At 48.4% G+C, this 23,753-nt stretch overlaps 2 protein-coding genes across 11 annotated transcripts; one reads left to right on the top strand and one right to left on the bottom strand.

Annotated features, from left to right (window-relative positions):
- The first annotated feature begins 1,720 nt into the window (after positions 1-1,720).
- ubtfl (upstream binding transcription factor, like) lies at positions 1,721-16,471 on the top strand. Of its 9 annotated transcripts, XM_071491137.1 has the most exons (21): positions 1,721-2,140; positions 2,269-2,450; positions 6,327-6,425; positions 6,614-6,789; positions 7,605-7,688; positions 7,779-7,934; positions 8,134-8,198; positions 9,725-9,845; positions 9,990-10,100; positions 10,412-10,539; positions 10,899-11,040; positions 11,130-11,171; positions 11,459-11,572; positions 11,674-11,832; positions 12,033-12,161; positions 12,276-12,361; positions 12,694-12,883; positions 13,104-13,151; positions 14,320-14,457; positions 14,749-14,856; positions 16,016-16,471. In XM_071491137.1, the coding sequence occupies exons 3-21, from the start codon at positions 6,365-6,367 to the stop codon at positions 16,088-16,090; spliced, it is 2,133 nt and encodes a 710-aa protein (XP_071347238.1). In that variant the 5' UTR covers positions 1,721-2,140; positions 2,269-2,450; positions 6,327-6,364; the 3' UTR covers positions 16,091-16,471. The 9 variants fall into 9 exon arrangements, with proteins under 9 accessions (XP_071347238.1, XP_071347237.1, XP_071347239.1 ...); XM_071491136.1 differs by having other exon boundaries at positions 1,721-2,450; XM_071491138.1 differs by having other exon boundaries at positions 1,721-2,450; positions 12,033-12,143.
- A 151-nt stretch (positions 16,472-16,622) lies between these two features.
- fastk (Fas-activated serine/threonine kinase) lies at positions 16,623-23,674 on the bottom strand. Of its 2 annotated transcripts, none has more exons than XM_071491126.1 (11): positions 23,512-23,674; positions 21,291-22,155; positions 20,729-21,059; positions 20,441-20,628; positions 20,146-20,294; positions 19,851-20,067; positions 19,597-19,756; positions 19,306-19,397; positions 18,512-19,214; positions 18,306-18,420; positions 16,623-17,938 (listed from the first exon to the last, which is right to left on the bottom strand). In XM_071491126.1, the coding sequence occupies exons 2-11, from the start codon at positions 22,111-22,113 to the stop codon at positions 17,852-17,854; spliced, it is 2,865 nt and encodes a 954-aa protein (XP_071347227.1). In that variant the 5' UTR covers positions 22,114-22,155; positions 23,512-23,674; the 3' UTR covers positions 16,623-17,851. The 2 variants fall into 2 exon arrangements, with proteins under 2 accessions (XP_071347227.1, XP_071347226.1); XM_071491125.1 differs by lacking the exon at positions 23,512-23,674 and adding an exon at positions 22,265-23,484.
- Between the last annotated feature and the right edge of the window lie 79 nt (positions 23,675-23,753).

Consider the following 23,753-nt stretch of genomic DNA (forward strand, 5'->3'; position numbering starts at 1 on the left):
CTCGTTACACTAGTTTACTGTAACTCTTGTAATTAGCCCGATGGCAGCAGCACAGCGATGAACTGATGTTGTGAGGCCTCAGTCAAACTGTCAGTGATCACGAGGCCTGAAGTCCGCTCACGTCTCAGACATATGTCACCAACACTAAACACCGGGACAGGTGCATGTTCACCTGTTGATTCAGGTTTTCGTACAGGTGTGATAATAACGGGGAGGGGAACACTGTGCTGGTGGAGCTTCTCCTTATTATCAGCATGGAACACATGAAACAAAGATAAAGGTGTGTTCAGTGTCTGCTGCGTTCAGATGAGACTCACCTGCGAACCTCTGGACACACCTGTGTGATGTGACAAGTAAAAAACTGGTTCAAAATGCTTGAATCTAAATTATTTGAAAAAAAAAAAAGTTCTTAAATTAAGACATGAAATTGAACCCATTAATAAACATTTAATAATGATGTCAATGAGACTCAGTGTCATTTCAAACAGATAATTAATGGACACATTTATTAAAGTATTTTTGATGAATCCCTTAATCAGTCCTGGTCCCTGAGTGTTTCCATTAATTTGTCCAAACCTGAATCTGTTTGAATCTGAAGTCAATTAAAAGCTCATTAATTAAACCAGAATCTCTTCACATATTTCACATTTACGTGGAAATGAAGGGAAAGTGGGGAAGCCCTGAACATCTACGTCATTCAAAGGAAGGCCTTTTCAATGGCTTCAGATTTTCAAAGTAAAGGACTGACGCTGTGATTTTCTCTGATCAACAGAGCTCAGTCACACACACACACACACTCACACACACACACACACACTCACACACTCTCACACACACACTCACACACTCTCACACACACACTCACACACACACACACACACACACACACACACACACACACACTCACACACTCTCACACACACACACTCACACACTCTCACACACACACACACACACACACACACACACACACACACACACACACACTCTCACACACACACACACACACACACACACTCTCACACACACACACACACTCACACACTCTCTCACACACACACACACACACACACACACACACACACACACACACTCTCACACACACACACACACACACACTCACACACACACACACACACACACACACACACACACACACACACACACACACACTCACACACACACACACACACACACACACACACACTCTCACACACACACACACACACACACACTCTCACACACACACACACTCACACACTCTCTCACACACACACACACACACACACACTCTCACACACACACACACACACACACACACACACACACACACACACTCTCACACACACACACACACACACACTCTCACACACACACACACACACACACACACACACTCTCACACACACACACACACACACACTCACACACACACACACACACACACACACACACACACACACACACACACACACACACACACACTCACACACACACTCACACACACACACACACACACACACACACACTCACTGAGGGCCCCGGGGTCCTGACATGGTTCGTATTCAGGTTATTTTGGGACAAAGTTCATAAAGACAGAAAAATAAAGTCTCTGTAGATTTTATAGAAAATGTGTTTTATTTATGGAAGTGCACACACACACACCTGTGGTGGATAAGTGTATCGATCAGTGAGATGTATCGATTGATCAGTGATTAGCTCTAACTTGTGGGAGGAGACCGGTGAGTCGATGAGATCAGACCCGGCTGACGGTGTGTGCTGTGCGGGCAGGACGCCATGTGGATGCGGGCTGATGTCCCGCAGGATGCAGGTTCCTCTTCGTCTCCAAGCCGCTGGTTAGCAGCCGACGGGCCGGGAGGGAGCCCGCAGCAGCCGGCAGACCTGATGACTTTCTGCACACTTTGCTTCTTCGACTCGGAGCCTGGAGCCCGGCAGCCGCTCTCCTCGTCTCCCCGGCCGCAGAGTTCTGTCGGCGGCCGGCCGTCGGGTCCCTGGGCCCCAGTCCTCTGTCTCCCCGCCGGTTCACATCTGGACCCGGACCAGGTTAAAGTCAGGAGGGTAGATTTCCCGAAAAGGGCGCTATCGCGGTTTAAGTTTTGTTTTCAAAAATGACTGAGAGGTTAGTTTGGACAAATTCAATAAAATATTATTTCTACATGTCAACTGGTTTTGAGCGGCTTTGGCTGGTGTCTTAGCCGCTGTCTCTGGTTTCATCCTCCGCCTTTGTCCTCATGTTTTCCCCCGGAGTTCCTCCCCCTGCGGCGCTGGGCGGAGTTTCATACCGGACTAGACGCTCCTTTTGTCGGATTCGTTTCGACCTGACTCCCCGGGGTTTACAGCTGAAAAAAACACACTTTGAAAGTCCCGAAATAATCCCAGCGACCACAGCGGTGTGCAGCAAAAACCCGGGTTTCTGTCTGAATCAGAAGGTGAGTAGTAAGTTGCGATTTTAAACAGATTTCTGGGGTTTTCTGGTCGTTTGTCCCCGAGTCTCCAGAACATTCATGGCGGCTTCGCAGTGAAGGCTTCTGGGGCAGCAGCGAGTCATCCAGCCCGCTGTGCCCCGACACATCGGATGCAGGAGCTGAGCTTTGTTCCAGACAACACGCCGCCATTAAAACAGCGTCATTTCACACCGAAGACACTGATGTCGACGAATTTTATCATTTTAACAGTTTTGCTAAATAATGCGATTTTCATCTACACGTGTCAAATTAAGCGTCTGGTCGGTGTTTTAAAACCGTGTAAATATATTTCGTGTTCGTATTTCCCAAGTTTTATTCGCTATTTCCACATTTATCCAGAAAAGGTGAACGCTAGCTTGTCTCGAGCAGCTCTTTTCGTGCCAGCGGAAGCTACGTGGGGACTCCTGCCGGAGGACGGGCGCCATTACCGGGCAGCTGGAGCCTGGCGGCCGCCGGGCCGCTTCATAGCGACCACATTCCCGCGGACACGGGCTCGAGCTCCGCCGAGAACAGCTGCCATCGGCGGATATCGGAGCATAAATCAGTTCACTCGGGCCGGAGGGCCGCGGCGGTCCGGGCTCAAGAGTCCGTGGAGCCAAACTTAATTTCTACAAACTTCAGACTCGGTCCGTCTGTTCTCCACCGCCCTCCGTGTTCTGCCCTCCGTGTTCTGCCCTCCGTGTTCTGCCCTCCGTGTTCTACCCTCCGTGTTCTGCCCTCCGTGTTCTACCCTCCGTGTTGTTCTACCCTCCGTGTTCTGCCCTCCGTGTTCTACCCTCCGTGTTCTGCCCTCCGTGTTGTTCTACCCTCCGTGTTGTTCTCCACCGCCCTCCGTGTTCTGCCCTCCGTGTTCTGCCCTCCGTGTTCTGCCCTCCGTGTTGTTCTGCCCTCCGTGTTCTGCCCTCCGTGTTCTGCCCTCCGTGTTCTGCCCTCCGTGTTGTTCTCCACCGCCCTCCGTGTTCTGCCCTCCGTGTTCTGCCCTCCGTGTTGTTCTGCCCTCCGTGTTGTTCTGCCCTCCGTGTTCTACCCTCCGTGTTCTGCCCTCCGTGTTCTGCCCTCCGTGTTCTGCCCTCCGTGTTGTTCTGCCCTCCGTGTTCTGCCCTCCGTCTGTTCTCCACCGCCCTCCGTGTTCTGCCCTCCGTGTTCTGCCCTCCGTGTTGTTCTGCCCTCCGTGTTCTGCCCTCCGTGTTGTTCTGCCCTCCGTGTTCTGCCCTCCGTGTTCTACCCTCCGTGTTGTTCTCCACCGCCCTCCGTGTTCTGCCCTCCGTGTTGTTCTGCCCTCCGTGTTCTACCCTCCGTGTTCTGCCCTCTGTGTTCTACCCTCCGTGTTGTTCTCCACCGCCCTCCGTGTTGTTCTACCCTCTGTGTTCTACCCTCCGTGTTGTTCTCCACCGCCCTCCGTGTTCTGCCCTCCGTGTTGTTCTACCCTCCGTGTTCTACTCTCCGTGTTGTTCTACCCTCCGTGTTCTGCCCTCCGTGTTCTACCCTCCGTGTTGTTCTACCCTCCGTGTTCTACCCTCCGTGTTCTGCCCTCTGTGTTCTACCCTCCGTGTTCTGCCCTCTGTGTTCTACCCTCCGTGTTGTTCTCCACCGCCCTCCGTGTTCTGCCCTCCGTGTTGTTCTGCCCTCCGTGTTCTACCCTCCGTGTTCTGCCCTCTGTGTTCTACCCTCCGTGTTGTTCTCCACCGCCCTCCGAGTTCTGCCCTCCGTGTTCTACCCTCCGTGTTGTTCTGCCCTCCGTGTTCTACCCTCCGTGTTCTACCCTCCGTGTTCTGCCCTCCGTGTTGTTCTGCCCTCCGTGTTCTACCCTCCGTGTTCTGCCCTCTGTGTTCTACCCTCCGTGTTGTTCTCCACCGCCCTCCGTGTTGTTCTACCCTCCGTGTTCTACCCTCCGTGTTCTACCCTCTGTGTTCTACCCTCCGTGTTGTTCTGCCCTCCGTGTTCTGCCCTCCGTGTTCTACCCTCCGTGTTCTGCCCTCTGTGTTCTACCCTCTGTGTTGTTCTCCACCGCCCTCCGTGTTGTTCTACCCTCCGTGTTCTATCCTCCGTGTTCTACCCTCCGTGTTCTACCCTCCGTGTTGTTCTACCCTCTGTGTTCTACCCTCCGTGTTGTTCTGCCCTCCGTGTTCTACCCTCCGTGTTGTTCTACCCTCCGTGTTGTTCTGCCCTCCGTGTTGTTCTACCCTCCGTGTTCTACCCTCCGTGTTCTGCCCTCCGTGTTCTGCCCTCCGTGTTGTTCTACCCTCCGTGTTCTGCCCTCCGTGTTGTTCTACCCTCCGTGTTCTACCCTCCGTGTTGTTCTTCCCTCCGTGTTCTGCCCTCCGTGTTCTTCCCTCCGTGTTCTACCCTCCGTGTTGTTCTGCCCTCCGTGTTGTTCTGCCCTCCGTGTTCTACCCTCCGTGTTCTACCCTCCGTGTTCTTCCCTCCGTGTTCTTCCCTCCGTGTTCTACCCTCCGTGTTGTTCTCCACCGCCCTCCGTGTTGTTCTACCCTCCGTGTTCTGCCCTCCGTGGGAACAGCCACACGGTGTGTGATTCCTGCCCGGAGAGTCTCTGTTCAGCTGGAGAACGAGTCCCGGATAATCCGTGTGATTTGTCAGTGTTCAGTGAAACTTCCAACAGCCTCTGTCCGTCCACACTGTTCAGGGACCGGACTCGCAGTTTGAGCCTCAACATATTTCGCATGTTGGAGGATCAGAAACAAACGGTCTTTGCTCCGCGGTTTGACCTTGTCAGCGGGCGCAGTGACACGGCGCAGCCGGGGGCGGGTTCCTTCAGCCGGCCAGTCCGGGTCAGGAGAGGCCTTGAGCAGCAGCTGGTGGATCAGACAGGTGACAGCTTGAACTAAATCCAAAATCTGTGATGTATCATCCAAACATCTCAGACAAAACTGAAGGCCGTAATAAATCCTTTTATTGTTATTCCCCCTGAAAACTCAAAATCTGAATCTAAATCATCCAGATATCATCCAGATGCCTTTACTTTGAAAAACCAAAGCCCTTTAAAAGCCCTTAATTTGAAAAGGTCTTAAAGGAGGAGTAGGTGATGGTAGGTGATGGTAACTGCGCCCCTCCCTTCAGTGCTCCTTCAGAAGCTCCATCCCCAAAATTAATGGACGCACATTGCCAAGGCAACAACACAGTGGAGGAATCCAGAGCATCTGATTGGACGTAGAAGTGGACACTGTTTCAAACACAACAAACCTTTGCAGAATAAAACATCATCAAACAAACAACAAGAACACAGCGGAGTAAACGCTACACACAGTCAGTTTGGATTGTTTTTACAGAATTACACAAGTATTAAAAATTACAAAGCTAAGCTAACAGGGAAGCTAACATTACCTAGCGTATGTGTTAATTCAAATTCCACGTATGTAACGTTGGTAGCGTCACTTTGCTGACGATTACAGCATCAGTTGACATTAGCTCCTCAGCTAAAGTGCCGGCTTACTGTGAACATTACCCCCTGATGGCTCCATTTTCTTTATGCTAAGATAATATTAGCATTAGCAGTGGTCACGGTCACAACCACTTTGTAATTAAACAATTATCTTTTGGATTTGTTTTGGAATGTGAGGCAACCATGTAGATGTTTAGCTAAACATGTTGTTTATCATGTCGTTCACCAAGACGCTCGTTATTGTCGCCTGATTGTGTTGCTTGACAACGAGGCAAAAGAAACAGTCAGTGAAAACGAGAGGAAATGATTTGAAATCACCTGTGACAGTTTTCCTGTCAGTCGTGGCAGCCCTAAAGAGCAGAAATGTATAAAAGGTTGTACTGACTGTGTGTGTGTGTGTGTGTGTGTGTGTGTGTGTGTGTGTGTGTGTGTGTGTTCAGAGGAGGGAGGGGGCGGGGTCTTCTCCGTCAGGTGCTGCATGATGAACGGCAGCAGCAGCGTCTCCACGGCTCAGAGCGCCAGGATCAAAAGTGAACCAGGTAACAAGGGACAGTGTTGAGAGCTGGACCAACAGTCTGCTGGTGTGAGTGTGATTATTGTAATAGAGACAGAGTAACAGCAGTAGAACAACCCTGACACACTCAGCTACAGATTCACCTTAAGACGTAGAGCAGGGCTGAGAACCCTCTGTGTCACCTGTGACGGGTGTGCTCCTGTGTGTCTGCAGATGACTGGAGTAAGGAGGACTGTCTGACCCTGCTGGAGAGGATCCGCAGTCTGCTGCCAGATGGAGACGCCATGAAGTATAAGACCACAGAGTCTCACTTCGACTGGGAGAAAGTTTGTTTCGGCAGCTTCACCGGAGACATGTGTCGGCAGAAGTGGCAGAAAGTCGCAACTGAGGTACCACCACGCCCCCCCCCCCCCCCCCCCCCCCCCCGCCAAAAAACAAAACAAAACAAAAAAAACCCCTCTGTTTTCAGGTGTATTTAGCCCCACCCCCATCCCTACAAGTTGAAAGGATTGGTTGCTCAGGTTCTATGATGTATGAATCCCTGGTCGTCTGAATCTGTTGGTTCACACTAAAAACGCATGTGGATGTTAACGAGGTGAAACACCTGATTGTCATCAGAGGGTCTTTGAGTAACTGAACACGGAGACCTTCAGAGATTCTCATTAAGTCAAATTTATACAAAACAATTTTGACCTGCAAAGATGCTGAAGAAACCTACGTTGTTTCAGGTCAGTGAAGCAGCCTCAGTTGTTACGAATCATCTGATTCTGAATGAACCAAACTCTTCATGTAAGCTAACAGGACCCAGACCTGATGCCTGAGGGACCCCCTAAAGAAACTCGGACCATTTCCATCTGTAAACAACCTCCTGAGCTTAGTTTGAGTATTTATTGGTTATTGATTGTGGGGACGGGCCCTCTGTATTCACGTCATTTAAAACCATAAAGGAAATAATAACAACACTGTTGATACGTTCAGAAATACTAGAATTAAAGAATCCAGGGATTTGACTTAGTGAGCAGCTGCTGCAGCTGCTGCACCTGTTGGATCATGGTCCCTCCCAGGTTCTGTGTAATTTTCTTGTTGAACCAATGCAGACAGTGTATTCACTGTTTAACCAATAAAAACACATCAGTGACTCATACGACAGATATGATGGTTCAGACGTGACATTACCATGGAAACTGTCCTGTTTGTGTTTCAGGTTCGTAAGTACAGAACGATGACAGAACTCATTGTGGACGCCATCGAGTTCGTGAAAAACCCGTACAAAGGAAAGAAACTGAAGGTGAGACGAACTGATTCAGACTTAAACCAGATTTTGCTGATCCTGGACCTGCACAAACAGCATGTGACCTCTGACCTCTCTCCTGCTCAGACTCACCCAGACTTCCCCAAGAAACCCCTGACTCCCTACTTTCGCTTCTTCATGGAGAAACGAGCCAAATATGCCAAAATCCACCCAGAGATGAGCAACCTGGACCTGACTAAAATCCTGTCCAAGAAGTACAAGGAGCTGCCCGACAAGAAGAAGGTGTGCATCGCTCTGCAGCTGATGGTCACATGACAAACTCTGTGTTTTATTAATGTGCTCTCTGAAGAAAAAGTCTTAATGAAGCACAGCTGGTCTCAAAGACGAGGTGGTGTTGGAGAAGAGGTACTCTTGATGGTCCACATGCATCTCTGACAGTTTAAACTGATTAATATTTAGATATTTCTTTATTTTCCTGCAGCAAAAATACATCACAGAGTTTCAGCGAGAGAAAGAAGAGTTTGAGAAGAACATGGCTCGATTCAAGTGAGTTCACTGACTGTTCACTTACTGTTAACTGTTCCCTACCTGTTAACTGACTCTTCACCACTTGTTAACTGTTAACTGACTGTTCACCAACTGTTTACTAACTTCTGTTCACTAACTATTTACTAACTGTTCTGTTAACTAACCGTGAACTGACTGTTAACTAACTGTTCACTGACTGTTCACCAACTGGTAACTTACTGTAAACTTACTGTTAACTAACTGTTCACTGACTGATCACTAACTGTTCACTAGCTGTTCACTGACTTTTAACTATTAACTGACCGTTAACTAACTGTTAACTTACTGTTAACTGTTAACTGTTAACTGACTTTTCACTGTGAACTGACTGTTCCCTAGCTGTTAACTGGCTGTTCACTAGCTGTTAACTGACTGTTCACCAACTGTTTACTAACTTTTGTTCACTAACTATTTACTAACTGTTCTGTTAACTAACGGTGAACTGACTGTTAACTAACTGTTCACTAACTGACCACTAACTGTTCACTAGCTGTTCACCAACTGTTAACTGACTGTTCACCGACTGGTAACTTACTGTTCACTGACTGATCACTAAATGTTCACTAGCTGTTCACTGACTGTTAAGTTACTATTAACTGTTAACTTACTGTTAACTGTTAACTGACTGTTAACTGACTTTTCACTGTTAACTGACTGTTCACTAGCTGTTAACTGTTAACTGACTGTTCACCAACTGTTTAATAACTTTTGTTCACTAACTATTTACTAAGTGTTCTGTTAACTAACCGTGAACTGACTGTTAACTAACTGTTAACTAACTGTTCACTGACTGATCACTAACTGTTCACTAGCTTTTCACCAACTGGTAACTTACTGTTAACTGACTGTTCACTGACTGATCACTGACTGTTCACCAACTGGTAACTTACTGTTAACTAACTGTTCACTAGCTGTTCACTGACTGTTCACTGACTGATCACTGACTGTTCACCAACTGGTAACTTACTGTTAACTAACTGTTCACTAGCTGTTCACTGACTTTTAACTGTTAACTGACTTTTCACTAACTGTTAACTGGCTGTTCACTGACTGTTCACTAGCTGTTCAATGACTATTAACTGTTAACTGACTGTTCACTAACTGTTAACTGACTGTTCACTCACTATTAACTGACTGTTAACTGACTGTTCATTAACTGACTGTTCACTAACTGTTAACTGTTCACTGACTGTTCACTAACTGTTCACTGACCCGTTCACTAACTGTTCACTGTTAACTAACTGTTCACTGACTGTTAACTAGCTGTTAACTAACTGTTAACTTACCCATAACTGTTAACTAACTGTTCACTGACTGTTCACTAGCTGTTAACTAACTGTTCAGTCAGATGCCCTCAGTCTTATTAGGCCTAAATAAATAAATATTTTCATTTGAAGCTTCAGCTTACTGAGAACCATGAAGAAGAAGTGTAGCATACCACATGCTACACTTCTTCTTCATGGTTTTCAGTTAGCATTAGTGTGCTAATGTCAGCTGACCTGCAGGGAAGACCACCCGGAGCTGATCGAGGAGAGGAAGAAGTCGGACCTGCCAGAGAAACCCAAGACCCCCCAACAGCTGTGGTACAACCACGAGAAGAAGACCTATATGAAGCTCCACCCAGAGGTACGCACACGCTAAAGCCTGATCTGTGGGGGGGGTGCTCAGTCCTGAACCTCCCGAACTGCAGTTTCATTGAGGGCCACTGTGGGCTCTCAGTTAGAGTCAGATGTGAACAGATGTTGCTCTGACCTCACTGTGGTGTTTCAGGTGAGTCAGAAGGAGCTGAAGGAGGCCCTGAGGAGACAGTGGTCCCAGCTGTCCGACAAGAGAAGACTCAAGTGGATCAGCAAGGCCCTGGAGCTCCAGAAGGACTACGAGGTACCAGAACCAGAATGGACAGGGCCTGACTTTACTGAATCAGACTGAACTGGACCAAACTGGACTGAGCTGAACCACAGTGAAGAGGCTGTGGCCTCTGTGGGATTCACTGGGTCAGATCCATATTAAACCCAGGATCAGGATTATCCTGACTTGGAAAACCAGATCAGATCAGGAGCCTGCAGATAAGTGGAGGGTCAGATTTCAGACCCCCAGAACCCTGATCACTTACTCAGGACAGGATTCTGGAGACCTGGTTCAGGAGGAAGATGTTGATGCTGGATTTTGTGTGTGTGTGTGTGTGTGTGTAGGACAGTATGAGAGCGTATCATGAAGCTCATCCAGATGTGAACTCAGACGACCACGTCCGGTCCGTCCTCACCAAAGCAGAGCGACAGCTGAAGGACAAGTTTGATGGACGGCCAACGAAGCCGCCACCGTGAGTCAGATAACGAGCACAACACTAACGAGCACCAACATGATACTAATGAGCTGACAAAGAGGTCTCTGGAAGAGAGAAACACTGAGCTGACCAACAGACACTAACGAACACACAGGAAACTAATCAGCTGACGTTAAGCTAATAATCACAATGCTAATGAGTTATTTCGACAGACACTAATTGTCTGACTAACTGACAGACAGGATGCTAACAGGCTAACTGACAGGATGCTAACAGACAGGATGCTAACAGGCTAACTGACAGGATGCTAACAGACAGGATGCTAACAGGCTAACAGACAGGATGCTAACTGACAGGATGCTAACAGTAGAAGCTAATGCTGTGTCTCTGTTCAGTAACGGTTACTCTTTGTACTGTGCGGAGCTGATGGTCAACATGAAGGACGTCCCCAGCACCGAGCGCATGGTGCTCTGCAGTAAACAGTGGAAGATGATGACGCAGAAGGAGAAGGACATGTTTCAGAAACGCTGCGAGCAGGTGGGTGTCAACACGCTATCGTCAGACAGGAAGTACTTCACACCACTGTAACGTGTATGACCTCATGTCTGACGTTTGTGTCTGAGCAGAAAAAGAAGCAGTACGACATCGACCTGCAGAGGTTTCTGGAGGTACGTCAACATGCAGTCATCAGCTGATCCCTGTAAACACACAAACACACACTGAACAACAATCTGAACGAAAGCACATCCGTCACAATAAACTGTTGACCTAGGACGACAGGAGGAGAAAAGCCTCAATACATCTGATGTGAAAACTGTTCTGTAAAAGACACACTGATGAAATATGATCATATGGGTAAACCTGTGTAGGTTTTCTCTTTGTGGGGTTTAAAGGTCAAGCTTCAGTATGAACACATAATGTCAGGCTGTTTCATCAAGTTCAATGGTTTGTTCAGAGTCTCCCGGATGAGGAGCGAGACCGAGTCCTGACTGAGGAAAAACTGGGCGGGGCAAAATTGGGAGTGGGTGTGGCCTCAAGCCCACACAGAGCCAAGTCTCCTTCTGTCAAGGTACTCTTCCTCATCTGTACCCCTGTTGAACACGTCTAAATCCCACCACTGACCTGACCTGTGAACTCACCTGGGAGCTGGTGTTTATCTCTTTAATTCAGGAGCGGTGTCGGGAGGCGGAGCCAGAGCCATGGGTACCTGCCGGACCGCTAAAAGAAAGGCGGGATGGGAAAAAGACGGCGAAGCTTCCAGAGACTCCAAAAACAGCAGAGGAGATGTGGCAGCACAGTGTGATTGGAGACTACCTGGCTAAATACAGAGTGAGTGTCTCAGTCACGACACGATGAGACATTCTCATGAGCAAATGTCCAGTTTATCCCAGACCAGAATCTGGATCTCACAGAACTGGGTCTAAATGTGTCAGTGGAAGGATGAGTCTGAAACATCCAAGGGTTTTTCCTCTCTAACCCCTGTTGTCACCTTTTATCACCTGTTATCACTTGTTGATATCGGTCTGCAGAGTGACCGGAGGAAGGCCCAGGCAGCGATGGAGGCGGCCTGGAAGTCCATGGAGAAGAAGGAGAAGATTCCCTGGATCAAGAAGGCGGCGGAGGACCAGAAGCGTTACGAGGTTCAGTACCAACCTGTGGTCAGTGAGCCACGCCCCTCCCCCCATGCTGACCCCGCCCCTCCCTCCATGTTGTGTGGCTGACAGGAGGTTTTCAGTTGTGTGTCTGTTGTACTGACTGTTGGTGTCCTGCAGAGGGAGCTGTTGGAGATGAGGGCTCCGCCCACAGCTCAGGGTCAGAGGAAACCCAAGTTTGATGGAGAACCAAAGAAACCTCCAGTGTGAGTCTGTGTGATGAACCAGGACAGATGTTTTTCTGCTGTTGAATACAGCTGCTCATACTTAGACCATCAGTTCATCTGATATTTATTCTGATGAATCAGTTAATTAGTTTGTCTCAGGATGTTTAAGGTCAGAGCTCGTTGACTTCAGAAGTGACCGAGGTCGTTAAGAGGCTGTTGAGTAATTTCAGAATAAATGTCAGTCTGTGGATAAAAGAAGACTTAATGTCAGAGGTCAACAGTGTCCATGATGGAAAAGTGTATTGATTGCTCTTTAAAGACTGTAGCAGCCCTGTAGTAAGCCCCCCCCCCCGGGCCATTTCATCCAATAGGAGCGGGTATCAGATGTTCTCGCAGGAACTGCTGACCAATGGCGAGCTGAACCACTTCAGCCTGAAGGAGCGTATGGTGGAGATCGGGAAGAGGTGGCACAAACTGAGCCAGAGTCAGAAGGACAAGTACAAGAAGCTGGTGGAGGAGCAGCAGGTGGAGTACAAGGCAGAGCTGGAGGCCTGGGTCAAGGTGAGTTGCTGCTCAACGGCACTGCGGCACTCAGAGCATCACACTGGGGGACTACAGCTCAGTCACTTGATTAAATCAGTGGTGATGAAGTGATCATGTCGCCCTCTGGTGGTTACAGGCACTAAAACTACAAAACTCACATGTTGGATAAAAACAGGAAATAATGATAATGATGATGACGATGACTCTTCGCCTCCTCCTTCTCTTCTTCTCCTTCCAGTCTCTGTCTCCTCAGGATCGAGCCGTCTATAAAGAGTTTTCCTCCTCGGTGAGTTTTTCTCTCTAAGATTTCAGCAAGTCAGCAAGTCTAGTTTTGGATCCAAGCTAACAGGACGTTAAGCTAACATAATATTAGTAGCAGCATTGTTATGAGTAAACAAAGAAACCTAATATGAAGTTAAACAATGTGATATGAGCTAACGATGAAAACTTTGTCCTCTTTGTTTATGTTAGTTAGTAGCAGTTTAGCCTTGCAAATGTTATATTACCTTACTGCTCCATAAGCTAACAGGACAAGCTAACATAACGTTAGCAGGATTTAACTGCCAGTGTGCACTACTGAGACGTTTGTTACATTAGCACAGCTAAACACTAAGCTAATGTCCAAGTCAAATGATGATGTTTATCTTCTGATTTGACATGTATAGTTATTGTATATGAGATTTTTAAGTTCTGCTATTCTACAAATAGTTATTGTATTATTATTATGATATTATTACAGTACATTATAATATATTATCGTTGTTATTGTATTATCGTTATTGTATAGCAAAGTTAGATAAAGTTCTGTTCTAATGAAACAAAGCGGAAACACTGGTGCTTTTATTGTGAAGCACCGAGCTCGTCTCTGGCCTGAAGTGTTGACGTAATTGCTGTGAACTTGAAGCTTCCGGTCAACAGGCGGTCGGACAACAACAGTCAGCTGTTGGGTCAAACTTTAGGCAGTTACCGGTCAGCGGCGCCATTAACCAGAGGGTCTCATTACTCCCTCGGTCAGTGAGAGAGTCGTCCATGTCCTCATGAGACACTGCATTTAATAAAATCCATGTCCAAGATGGCGGACCTTACCTGCCGTAAACCGTGTCGAGGTCGACTCAGATCGTGTTGTGGTTGTGACAGGGTGATAAAGTATCGCGCTAATGAGGCATAACATTAGCGTGGCTAAGCTAATGTAGAATAATGGTAACCGTGTTTGTGCAAATGAGTCGTCAAAACTGTTTGAAACCGCGTTTGAAAGTAAAAATGATTCTGACATAAAAACATCTAAAAGGATTTTGATTTTGTTATTATTAAAAGAACCTTTACTGTCTTCGGGCTAATGTAACATGAGCACTTAAACATAGTATCAGTTAGCATTATGTTTGTTTGTTTGTTTGTTTGTTTGTTTGTTTGGTTGGTTGGTTGGTTGGTTGGTTGGTTGGTCCTTCCTCATTCAGAAACGCCGCAGCACCACTAAAGCTCGCAGCAGTCCCGGAGCTAAAGTCCGTGTGACGGCGAAGGGGAAGGCGGTAGGTTCGAGAGCCGCAACACCGGGGGTCGGGGTGGGCAAGAGGGCCATGGCGTACCGAGCCAAGGTAACACACTACACACAACACATGAATAACACAAAAAACACACTGAAGGAAAAGAAATAGGGAAGGTAAATAAATAGAAAAAGAAATGACAACATAAATAAACCCTTTATTACAAATATAGAAAAGTTAATTTCTCAGCTTTTCTTCATTAGATTTATTCAGTTTTCAGTCTTTGAGTTTATTCATGAGTCATCTGTTATTGGCTGCTGTGATTGGTTGGTTAAGTGGCGGTTGTAAACCCTCAGTGTGTTCTGTCAGGCTGGTCCTCATAAAACCCTGTCTGTTTTCCAGCAGGACATGTCCGACACAGATGAGGAGGAGGAGAAGAGTGACTCATCTGACTCTGATGAAGATGACGAGACGTCAGGAAGCACAGACAGCGACGATGACGACGACGAGGTGAAAACACAAAAACACTTCAGACGTTTTTAGTATTTCTTCTGTGGGATGGAAGAGACAGACTGTGATTTGTGGATTGGATGAATAAAGTTATTATGGCAGTAAAGCATTTTGAAAAACCTTAAAAAAAACAAATCTTATTAAAGCCATCCCATAATTGAGGGGTCGTTACAGATGTAAATGTGGTGATAACTTGGGTCAATCTGAAGTTGTTTAATTTTTTTAAGAAACTCTTTGTTTTTTTTAGTTTAAGGTTGTTGTTTTTTTTTGGTTTTTTTACAGTTTACCAAATGGCATGAAAACTCGATTTTACAGAAATTACAGAATTCAGTATAAATTACAACTTTTAAGTTATCTGGTATCTAAACCAGGTGTCGACAACCTTAAACACTCAAAGAGCCATTTGGTTTCCCACAGAAAAGAAAACCAGGAGCCACAAAACCCTTTTGACATCTAAAATGAAGATAACACTACATATATCGTTTTTTACCCTTTCTATATGCTATCTATATAAAAACTATAGTGTGTTGCATTTATGAAATGTTCTCCTCGTCAGCAGTGAAAGCAAATTAATCTGCCCACGTAGCATTAAATGTTCTGTTTTCTTCAAAAACTTTTCCTTTCTTGGATTTATCCATGGTTGTCCCACCGGGGGTCAAAGCTCAATAAATCGCGTGCCGGCAGGTGTCCCACATCGGCGGTTGTGGCGCATATTTTGAGCTACAAAAAATTTAACACGTTTTATTTTAATGTTACAAGATCAGCATAATCTTCAAATTTAGAATAACATTTAAAATACTAACGAACTAAAATAAAATAAATTTAAATTAAATACTCATTATTTATTTTCCAAAGCCACAGGGAGCCGCAGCAGAGGGATGAAAGAGCCGCGGGTTGCAGACCCCTGGTCTAAACCAAGCAGAGCTGTTACTTCAGCCTTTAGTAATCCCATCGTCAGACTGAAGGCTGTCAGGACTAAGATTAAGATTAAGTTGTAGTTGATTCTACCTGCTCTGATAACTGGACAACTGCAAACACATCGCCACAACCCAGAATCACCATGGCAACCAGCTAGCAACAACCTCAGCTCTTTAGAAAAATGTCTGGTCAGGTGTAAACTTTTACTTTGTTAAACAGCTTCCTGTTGTGGTTTTGTCAGAACGATGATGAGGATGATGAGGATGATGAAGATCAAACGTCTTCTGAGGAATCCAGTGACTCGGACTCGGACTAGCTCCACCCCCTTCCCCCTCATTGGAGAGGACAGGCTGTGCAGGCCACGCCTCCTCACATGCCAATCATCCCGGCGGACCAATGAGAAATGGTGACCTCACACCGCTGTCAAGGGGGCGGGGCCTGATGGAGTGTTTTGTTACTTCTGTTTGTTTTTTATTGTTTGTTGGTTTTTATCTGACAGACGTTTTAGATGGGTGGAAACGGGGTGAGTTTTTTTTTTTTTTTTGGAGCGATGGCAGGCGGGGTTTGTACAGAGTTTGACGAGCATAGGGGAGAGGTGGAGTTGTTGTTCGTTACCACTGAGGGAGGAGTCGGTGTTCATCCTCCAATCAGCCGCCTGCCTGACAAAGTTATTAACAAATAAATGCACTTTTTCTCATTTCTGTTGTCTGAGTACATTGTGTGACCAAAACACAACACAAGTCCGGACTCGGGTCTTTGTAGCCTGACGAAGACCTGAGACCTACCTGTGGAACATGACCTCCCACCTCTTCATCAGCGTGAGACATTAAAAAGCACACAGAGTCTGGTTGAGTTTGGTTTCAGTTTTATAGACATTTGAATTAATAGATTTATAGAATATAAACAAGCTTCTTCCCTCAGACGTCGGTCACCTGATACACAAATAAATAATCTGACCTTTGACCCCGACAATCACCCATGTGATCCTAACTGATCCTCCAGGCCTTTGGCACACACAACACGTTACCATGGTAACACTCACCCCTCCCCTGCTACACAGTCATGTGCACTCAGAAAACTATAGTACCCATCAGCCACTGTTCTTTAGAGAAAAAGCATTACCTCACAACTCCATCTGATTTTAGAGTCCCATACATGCACCATCATAATCGTTACCATGGTTACCAAACATTATAAAAAGGGACTCCCCCCTCCCCCCTGAAAAAAAGGATATGTTTGTTCATCCACACAGCGACCAATCAGATCACAGCCTGCACTCAGAAAACATGACGATACGTTCGAGGACCAGTTCACTGTTTTCACCTTTGTGCTGACCACGTTCCAAATCAAACCACACCTGCACAGATGAGAGTGGCACTGATGGTACCTTCAAGGGTCAAGGACCAATACTTCGTTTGTCCTCAGAGCTTGTGATCAGCTCACAGGTCATTGAACTCACCACACAAGGTTTTACTGAAAGTGATGCTTCTATAAACGATGGTTTATAGTTTAAGGTCCTCACTTCTTAAAGCAGAGTCTTATTTTTTTATGAAGAACTCCGCACCAGAGCAGAAACTTGACAGTGAATCAACAAAATGACCTGTGTTTTTAAATGCTTGACTGGTCTGTTCAGAACAAACATGACCAGAGTTTAAAGTGAACCCAAACCCTGAGGCTTGATTTAGAAGGTGGTCTGAAAGCAGTGCGGTGGTCCTTTAAAACCCGGGTTCTGAGTCTCAGTCCACCTGCTCGTCCCTGTTTTCATTATTGACTCATCAGTTGATGATTGTGATTCACTGATCAGCTGGTTTATAATACATTGTTGTTCCTCACAGCCCCAGGTGAGCTGATGTTTTACAGACAAACTGATTAATAAACAACATCATTAGAAGATTAATCAATAATAAAAATAATCAGCTGTAGCTGTGATGTCAAAGAACAGGACGTTAATGTGCAGGTGAATCCTGACAGACAAGACATGCTGTTCCAAACAAACTGCTGACCCCTACACACACACACACACACACACACACACACACACACACACACACACACACACACACACACACACAGGGCGTCATAGTGGGACATCCAGCAGCTTCTTGTGCAGGTACTGCTTTACCTCCTCGATGCCGTTCAGCTTCTCCAGCTCGTGGTACGGCAGCTGAGAGGGGACAGAAAGACGACAGGTCACATGATGAGGACTCAAACACTCCAGTACACAGACTGGTCTACGATGTCTTTAGCCTAGCTTAGCACAAAGACTAGATCCATAAAAAGAGGGACCACCATCATGACGTGATGCTTAGTAAAAAGGTGTAGACACAGACAGAAGACATCGTGGTTTTACTTGCAGTTAGTGTTGGACTTTGGACCAACAGATGCTGGACACAGTTACTGAACTCTGACCTCAGTGAACTGGATCAGCTGACTACAGGACAGACTGATGATCAGCTGATGATCAGCTGACAGGGTGAAAACAGAAGCGGATCTGGAGTCAGCGGTCTACAACATGTGAACACAGCACCGACCTGAAGGATGATGTATCCCAGCAGCCTCAGGTGTCGGTCTCTCATGGCCCGGGACCCCACCAGAACCTCAGAGTTGTGGCAGTAATGCCACTTATCATTGACGGACATGATGACCCTGCAGAGACCAGACATAAGACCTGGGTGAGGTCCAGACTGTGACACTGTGATACCAGTTCCATCAGCTTTAGACTCTGAGGTGGACTGACCTCCGGATCTGTCTCTGGTCTGCTGGAGGACTGTCGGGATCGGGTCGATCGGTGGGGTGGAGCTGTGGCGGTGATGAAGGCCCTCTGTCAGCCCCCGGCCCCTCAGAGTACGTGACCCCCTCATAGAAACCCGGCAGCTCACAGTCTGTCCCCTGGCTCCCTGGGGCCCCTGCCCCCCCCTCATCCTCCAGGATCTTCCCAATGGAAAACTGGAAGAGCGAGTCTGGGGCCGTGGCCCCGGCAGGTCCCTGAGCCCCAGGCGGGGCAAGGCCATCAGAGGGGGGGCTGCTGAGCGTGGAGCTGTCCTGGCTCTCCAGTGAGTGCTCTTTGGCCAGACTGGAGTAGTACTCAGCTGCAGGGATGTAGTAGGGGCCATAGTCCAAGGGGCCACCATTAGTCCCGGGGCGAGGCGGTCCCGAGGACGCCGTGGCCCCCGTTGTGCTTCGGATGTGGTGGGGCATAAAGGACCTGGGCTCCATAGTGCCACTCATCACCTCACCCACCTGACATGGTTGCTCGGCGCCCTCCTCCAGCGCTACAAACGGAGAGAACCTCTGGAACTCTGACGTCACCACGGCAACTGCACCATCAGCCGGCTTGGACGCCACGGCGACACAAGACGGAGGAACAATGTTCAGAGCCAGACCAGCTCCGGTCCTGATAGGTAGAACCCGACCAGAACTGTCCATCCACAACACGAAGTCTGGAGACAACAGGTGAAGAAGACAGGTGATAATCAGGTTACAACCTTCAGATTCACAGTAACATAAACTGTAGTACTCAGGGTGTAGTACCTGTGTAATATCCTGGGGCGAGTACTTCGTCCTGTTTGTAGTTTTGTTCTCCAACCAGCTGACGTAATGCTTCAGCCACCAGACCTTTGTAACTGAGAGAAGACAAACTGGTCAGAACCAGTCCAGAACCAGTTCTACTGACCTGATCCCATTGATGTGAAACCTTCAGACTGAAACCTGTCTACACCTGTTCAACACAAAAAACAGATTACTAGCTATGCAGGTGTGTGTTTGGTTGGTTTGTCAGTAGGTACAGTTGTGTGTCCCTCTGTGTGCACAGGTGTGTGTTACCTGTACTTGCGGTTGACCTCATCAGCAGTCAGAGCGTGGTCAAACATCAGGACCTTGTGGGCGTCTTGCAGCCGTGGCCCGGTGTATTCGCGGAACTCCAGCTCCACGGCAGCATCCAGCAGCGACAGGTACCTCCTGACGATCAGAGCATAGGGGCTGTCTGTGGGCGGAGCAGAAAACAGCTGATTCAGTGGGAGGAACGATGGTGTCACTGGTTAAACTTGCCGGTATTACTGGTTGAGTTTGGTACTGACTGGTGACGTTGCTGATGAAGGCGGAGGAGAAGACTCGGTGCAGCACCAGGCCGGGAAAGTGTCCCAGCTGGAACACAGACATCAGGATGTTGACGGTGGCAAGCGGCGAGCTGAGCGCCTTCAGTTCCACCACCTCCTCCAACCGAGAGAAGAACTGCTGCTCGTTGGACGGACGGTAGCTCATCCTGCTGAACGGGAACACCAGCTTCTGGATCACCTGAGGACAGAGAGGAGCACACCTGCAGAGTCCTGTACCCAGGTACCAAAGACCACATGACCACAGTCCTGTCCTCACCTTACTGTCCAGGTACTCGGCCTTCTTCACCAGAAAGTCTGCGATGGTGTCGAGCAAGCGGGTCTCTCTCAGTCGATGGCGAGCAATGTATTTAGCGATCAGAGCCATAGTGTACGGCGTGATGCTGTCCACTTTCTTCGGCAGCTCCTCTGACAGACAGAACACCAACAGGTCACATGACCTCACCTGCAGCTTCACTCAGGTGATGATGAATCTCTTCCTGAGCCTTCAATGGCTCCTTACTCTTTTTCTAATCAGCAAACATTCAGGTATCCTCTGAAAACGAAGAGCTTACCTGCCAGGCTGCTGATGAATCTCTCCTGTCTGTTCTGGTAGAACAGGTGAGAGCTGAAGATCAGCTCCAGACTCTTGTTGCTCGCCTCTCGAGCGCATGCCGCCAGCATCTCATCCAACAGTGCCATCTCCTGGTCACGAACGCCGCTGACACTCGCCAGAGTGTGTTTGACCAGACGCAGGATCTTCCTGGGGACACACACACTGATGTCAGGAAATGATACAGATGAGGTGACCATCAGGGTGACATACACACACACAGATCCTCTCAGGTGGACAGTTTTCTCACCTGTTGGCAAGCAGTTGCTCTGGGTTTGGGGGCGTGTTGTTGTTGGCAGCAGTGTTTGCAACCCCCCCTGCAGCAGCAGCAGGTTCCTGCAGCGAGCGCCACTTGAGTCTGTAGTACGACAGCAGGAGGAAGAGGGTCTGCGGGTGGCGCTCTCTCTCCAGGTTCTTCTCCAGGCCGGCCAGGCAGGCCTCGGTCAGCGGGTGCTGGCTGCCTGGGTGGAGCTTCATGCTGGAGCTGAATACCATGGACACGTCCTTCTGGTTAAACTGGTTAAGTCTGGACTGAGACTCCGCCTCCAACACCTGGACCACCTGAGAGTCGCTGGAAAGACCTGAAGGTCGATAGTGATAATAGTCAGGTGAGTTAGAATCAGCAGAGCAAGACGATCTCGACTACAGGTGAGTTGTTGTATGATGATGTCACACACACGTCACAGGACATCATCACCACTGGCTCCAGCTGAGTACATACACACTGAGACACACCTGCGGAGCCTCACCTGAGGAGATTAATGATCATTACTCAGTTAGAGACACTCATCTGTTTCATCGTGGTGACTCACCAAGCGCCGCCACGGCGTACAAACAGTTGACGATGCTGAAGTTGTCAAACTTGGTGCAGTCATTGACGATGGCGTCACAGAGAGTCTGAAAGTCCTGATGCTCCAGGATCTGACGTCCCTCGCCACCCTCAGCTCCTCCTCCTCCTCCTGAAGCCTCGGTGTCGTCCCCTCCTGTTCGTGGCGGCGGTGTGGCCTGCAGCAGCTGCCCAATCTTCTGCAGGGCGACGGGGTAGTGGTTGTGGGAGATCTTGGCCGGGTTCTGGGTGACCCAGCGCAGCACCTCATCAGGCCGCCGCGAGCGCTCGATCAGACGCTTCATGGTAAAGAATGTGTCGTAACTCATCTTCTCGTGGATGAAGTTCCATGTCTTCTTCTTGCTGCCAGGGGCTGCGGTGCCTCCACCGGGAGCCCCTCCTCCATATGAGTGAAAGTGGGTGTGGTGCTGGTAGTGGGGGGGCAGTGGGGGTGGGGCCAGGTGGGCGGGCTGCGGGTGGGGGTGAGGGTGGTAGTGGTGGTGGTGGTGGAAGTGTGCTCCTCGGTGAGTTTCAGGGCGGCCCTGGTACAGAGGGTAAGTGGGGGGAGGTGGAGCTGGGTGCGGGTGGTGGGGGAGGTGGGGGTGAGGAGGGTGGGGTGCCTCGATCACAGCCAGCCCCGACCTTCGCCCCTGTTTAACGCCACCTCCTCCCCCTCCCCCTCCTCCCCCCGCGGTACTGTAGAGGCGGGTGGCGTACATGGCGACGGACTGAGCGCTGCGGTGGGGGTCGCAGGGAGGGAGGCGGTGAGCTCGGCTCAGGAGGCGCCACCCAGTGGACAAACACAGCATAGTCCAACAGCCAGGACACCTGGAGACAACAGGACACCGCTCCTACAGAGAAGAAGAAGAGGAAGACACGGCTACAACAGCTGTAGACCAACATCACACCTCTGGTTTAATCAGCTGTTACTGAACAGCAACACAGCGAAGACCAACACACCTGAGCTGCAGTTACTCCCATCAACCAAGGACCTGGGTCTGATGGATCTGATACCAGGTCCAGTTTAGATCTGAGCCTGTGTGGGTAAAACACCAGGATTCTGCTGCCACTCAATCCTTCATCCAACCTTGAATTCACGTTCTGTTTCGTATCTGTTGCCTCTCACCACACACTTCAAAATAAAAGACTGACGGCATAAAAATCCTGACAAAGGCTCGAGAGTCAACCACACACCTGTGCAGTACCTGCAGGAGGAGCCACCTGTGTTTAGATCTTTATCTACGTCCTCATGTTCAAGAAGAACTTGTTACTGTTGATAACATGAGGACGAGTGCTCGGCCTCAGTACACCACCAGTGTGACAAAGGAACTGTGACCAGTTCACCTCCAGGTGAGGTCCAGAGCCTCCACAGGTTTACCTGACTGATGTTCACTGAATGATAAGGTGTTGTTTTACTGCAGCTCAGGTCTGAAAACACCTGCTTGATCGGTAAAAGAGCTGCAGATTAATTTGATGAATTAATCAACTGATTGCTGAGTAACTGAGACGCTGCTGCTTTTAAACTTTCTGCTCCGATATGTGACTGAAAGCTCTGGAAGAAGCCAGTAAGTGAACCTTTAGTACAGATCACCACCACAACCAGTCCGAGGCTTTTACCCAATCCATACCTCTGAATCAGAACTTTATGATCAATCAATTAACAAACCTATCCTGACAGCTAGTCACACTCACTCTCCGTCTACCTGCCGCTGCCCCCACCCCTCCCTCCTCCCACAGGCTTACCTGACGACCTGTCAGCTGACCTCAGACCACAGGCCGACAGCCTAACGTTAGCAAACAGCAATCAGTTAGCCGGTGAACATCCGGCCCCGGCCCCAAGCGCAGGGACAGATGCGTCACTGCTTAAGTCATATACATGTGATGGTGTCATGCTTTAGGTGACATGCCTATAGAGTATTTTGAGGCTAACCAGGTAGCTCACATGCTAATGCTAGCCGGTTGTCACTTAAGCTAACAAGGCTAACAGCAGCATGTCGGGAAATTCACTCAAAACATGGTGGCAGACACAGTGAGGCTAACTGAAGCTACACGCTAAACTAAGTAAAAACAGAGTATGAGTTGAGTTAGCTGTCAGCTCTGGTCTGTTAGCACGTTAGCATCGGTCTGTCCTTCTCCCAGCAGCGCTGCTGGATAACCTGCTAACTACCCGAGCTAACCGGGTTATCCAGCAGTGACGGGGTGTTTACCTCATAACTCAGTAACACCGGCAGCTCCGCTCTGCTGAAACACCTGGGGCCGCAGACAGTGCGGGTTCAGCGGGGAAACAGGCAGCGGTCAGCCGCTTCATTCCTCCGCACAGACCGCAGCCATCATCAGCTACCCGGCATGCAACTGGAGCGGGGGGGGGGGGGGGCTGCTGAGAGACCTGGGGACAAGAATAAAAAAAAATAAAATAAAATGAAAAGCGTCCTTTATAAAGAGTGAATCA

Source organism: Trachinotus anak, unplaced genomic scaffold (genome assembly GCF_046630095.1).
Source record: "Trachinotus anak isolate AG129_WGS33_773 ecotype Australia unplaced genomic scaffold, CSIRO_AGI_Tana_v1 ptg000012l, whole genome shotgun sequence".
NCBI lineage: Eukaryota > Metazoa > Chordata > Actinopteri > Carangiformes > Carangidae > Trachinotus > Trachinotus anak.

What these genes read in the sequence shown, in the direction of transcription:
- fastk (XM_071491125.1), bottom strand. Translation starts at nt 22,285, where the DNA reads ATGGGAGTAACTGCAGCTCAG. An exon ending in GTACGCCGTGGCGGCGCTTG is followed by an intron (nt 21,060 to 21,290) that starts GTGAGTCACCAC and finishes ATCGACCTTCAG; the next exon opens with GTCTTTCCAGCGACTCTCAG. An exon ending in CGCCCCAGGATATTACACAG is followed by an intron (nt 19,215 to 19,305) that starts GTACTACACCCT and finishes TGTTGTCTCCAG; the next exon opens with ACTTCGTGTTGTGGATGGAC.
- ubtfl (XM_071491129.1), top strand. Translation starts at nt 5,168, where the DNA reads ATGTTGGAGGATCAGAAACAAACGGTCTTTGCTCCGCGGTTTGACCTT. An exon ending in AGCTGGAGGCCTGGGTCAAG is followed by an intron (nt 12,884 to 13,103) that starts GTGAGTTGCTGC and finishes TTCTCCTTCCAG; the next exon opens with TCTCTGTCTCCTCAGGATCG. An exon ending in GCGACGATGACGACGACGAG is followed by an intron (nt 14,857 to 16,015) that starts GTGAAAACACAA and finishes TGGTTTTGTCAG; the next exon opens with AACGATGATGAGGATGATGA.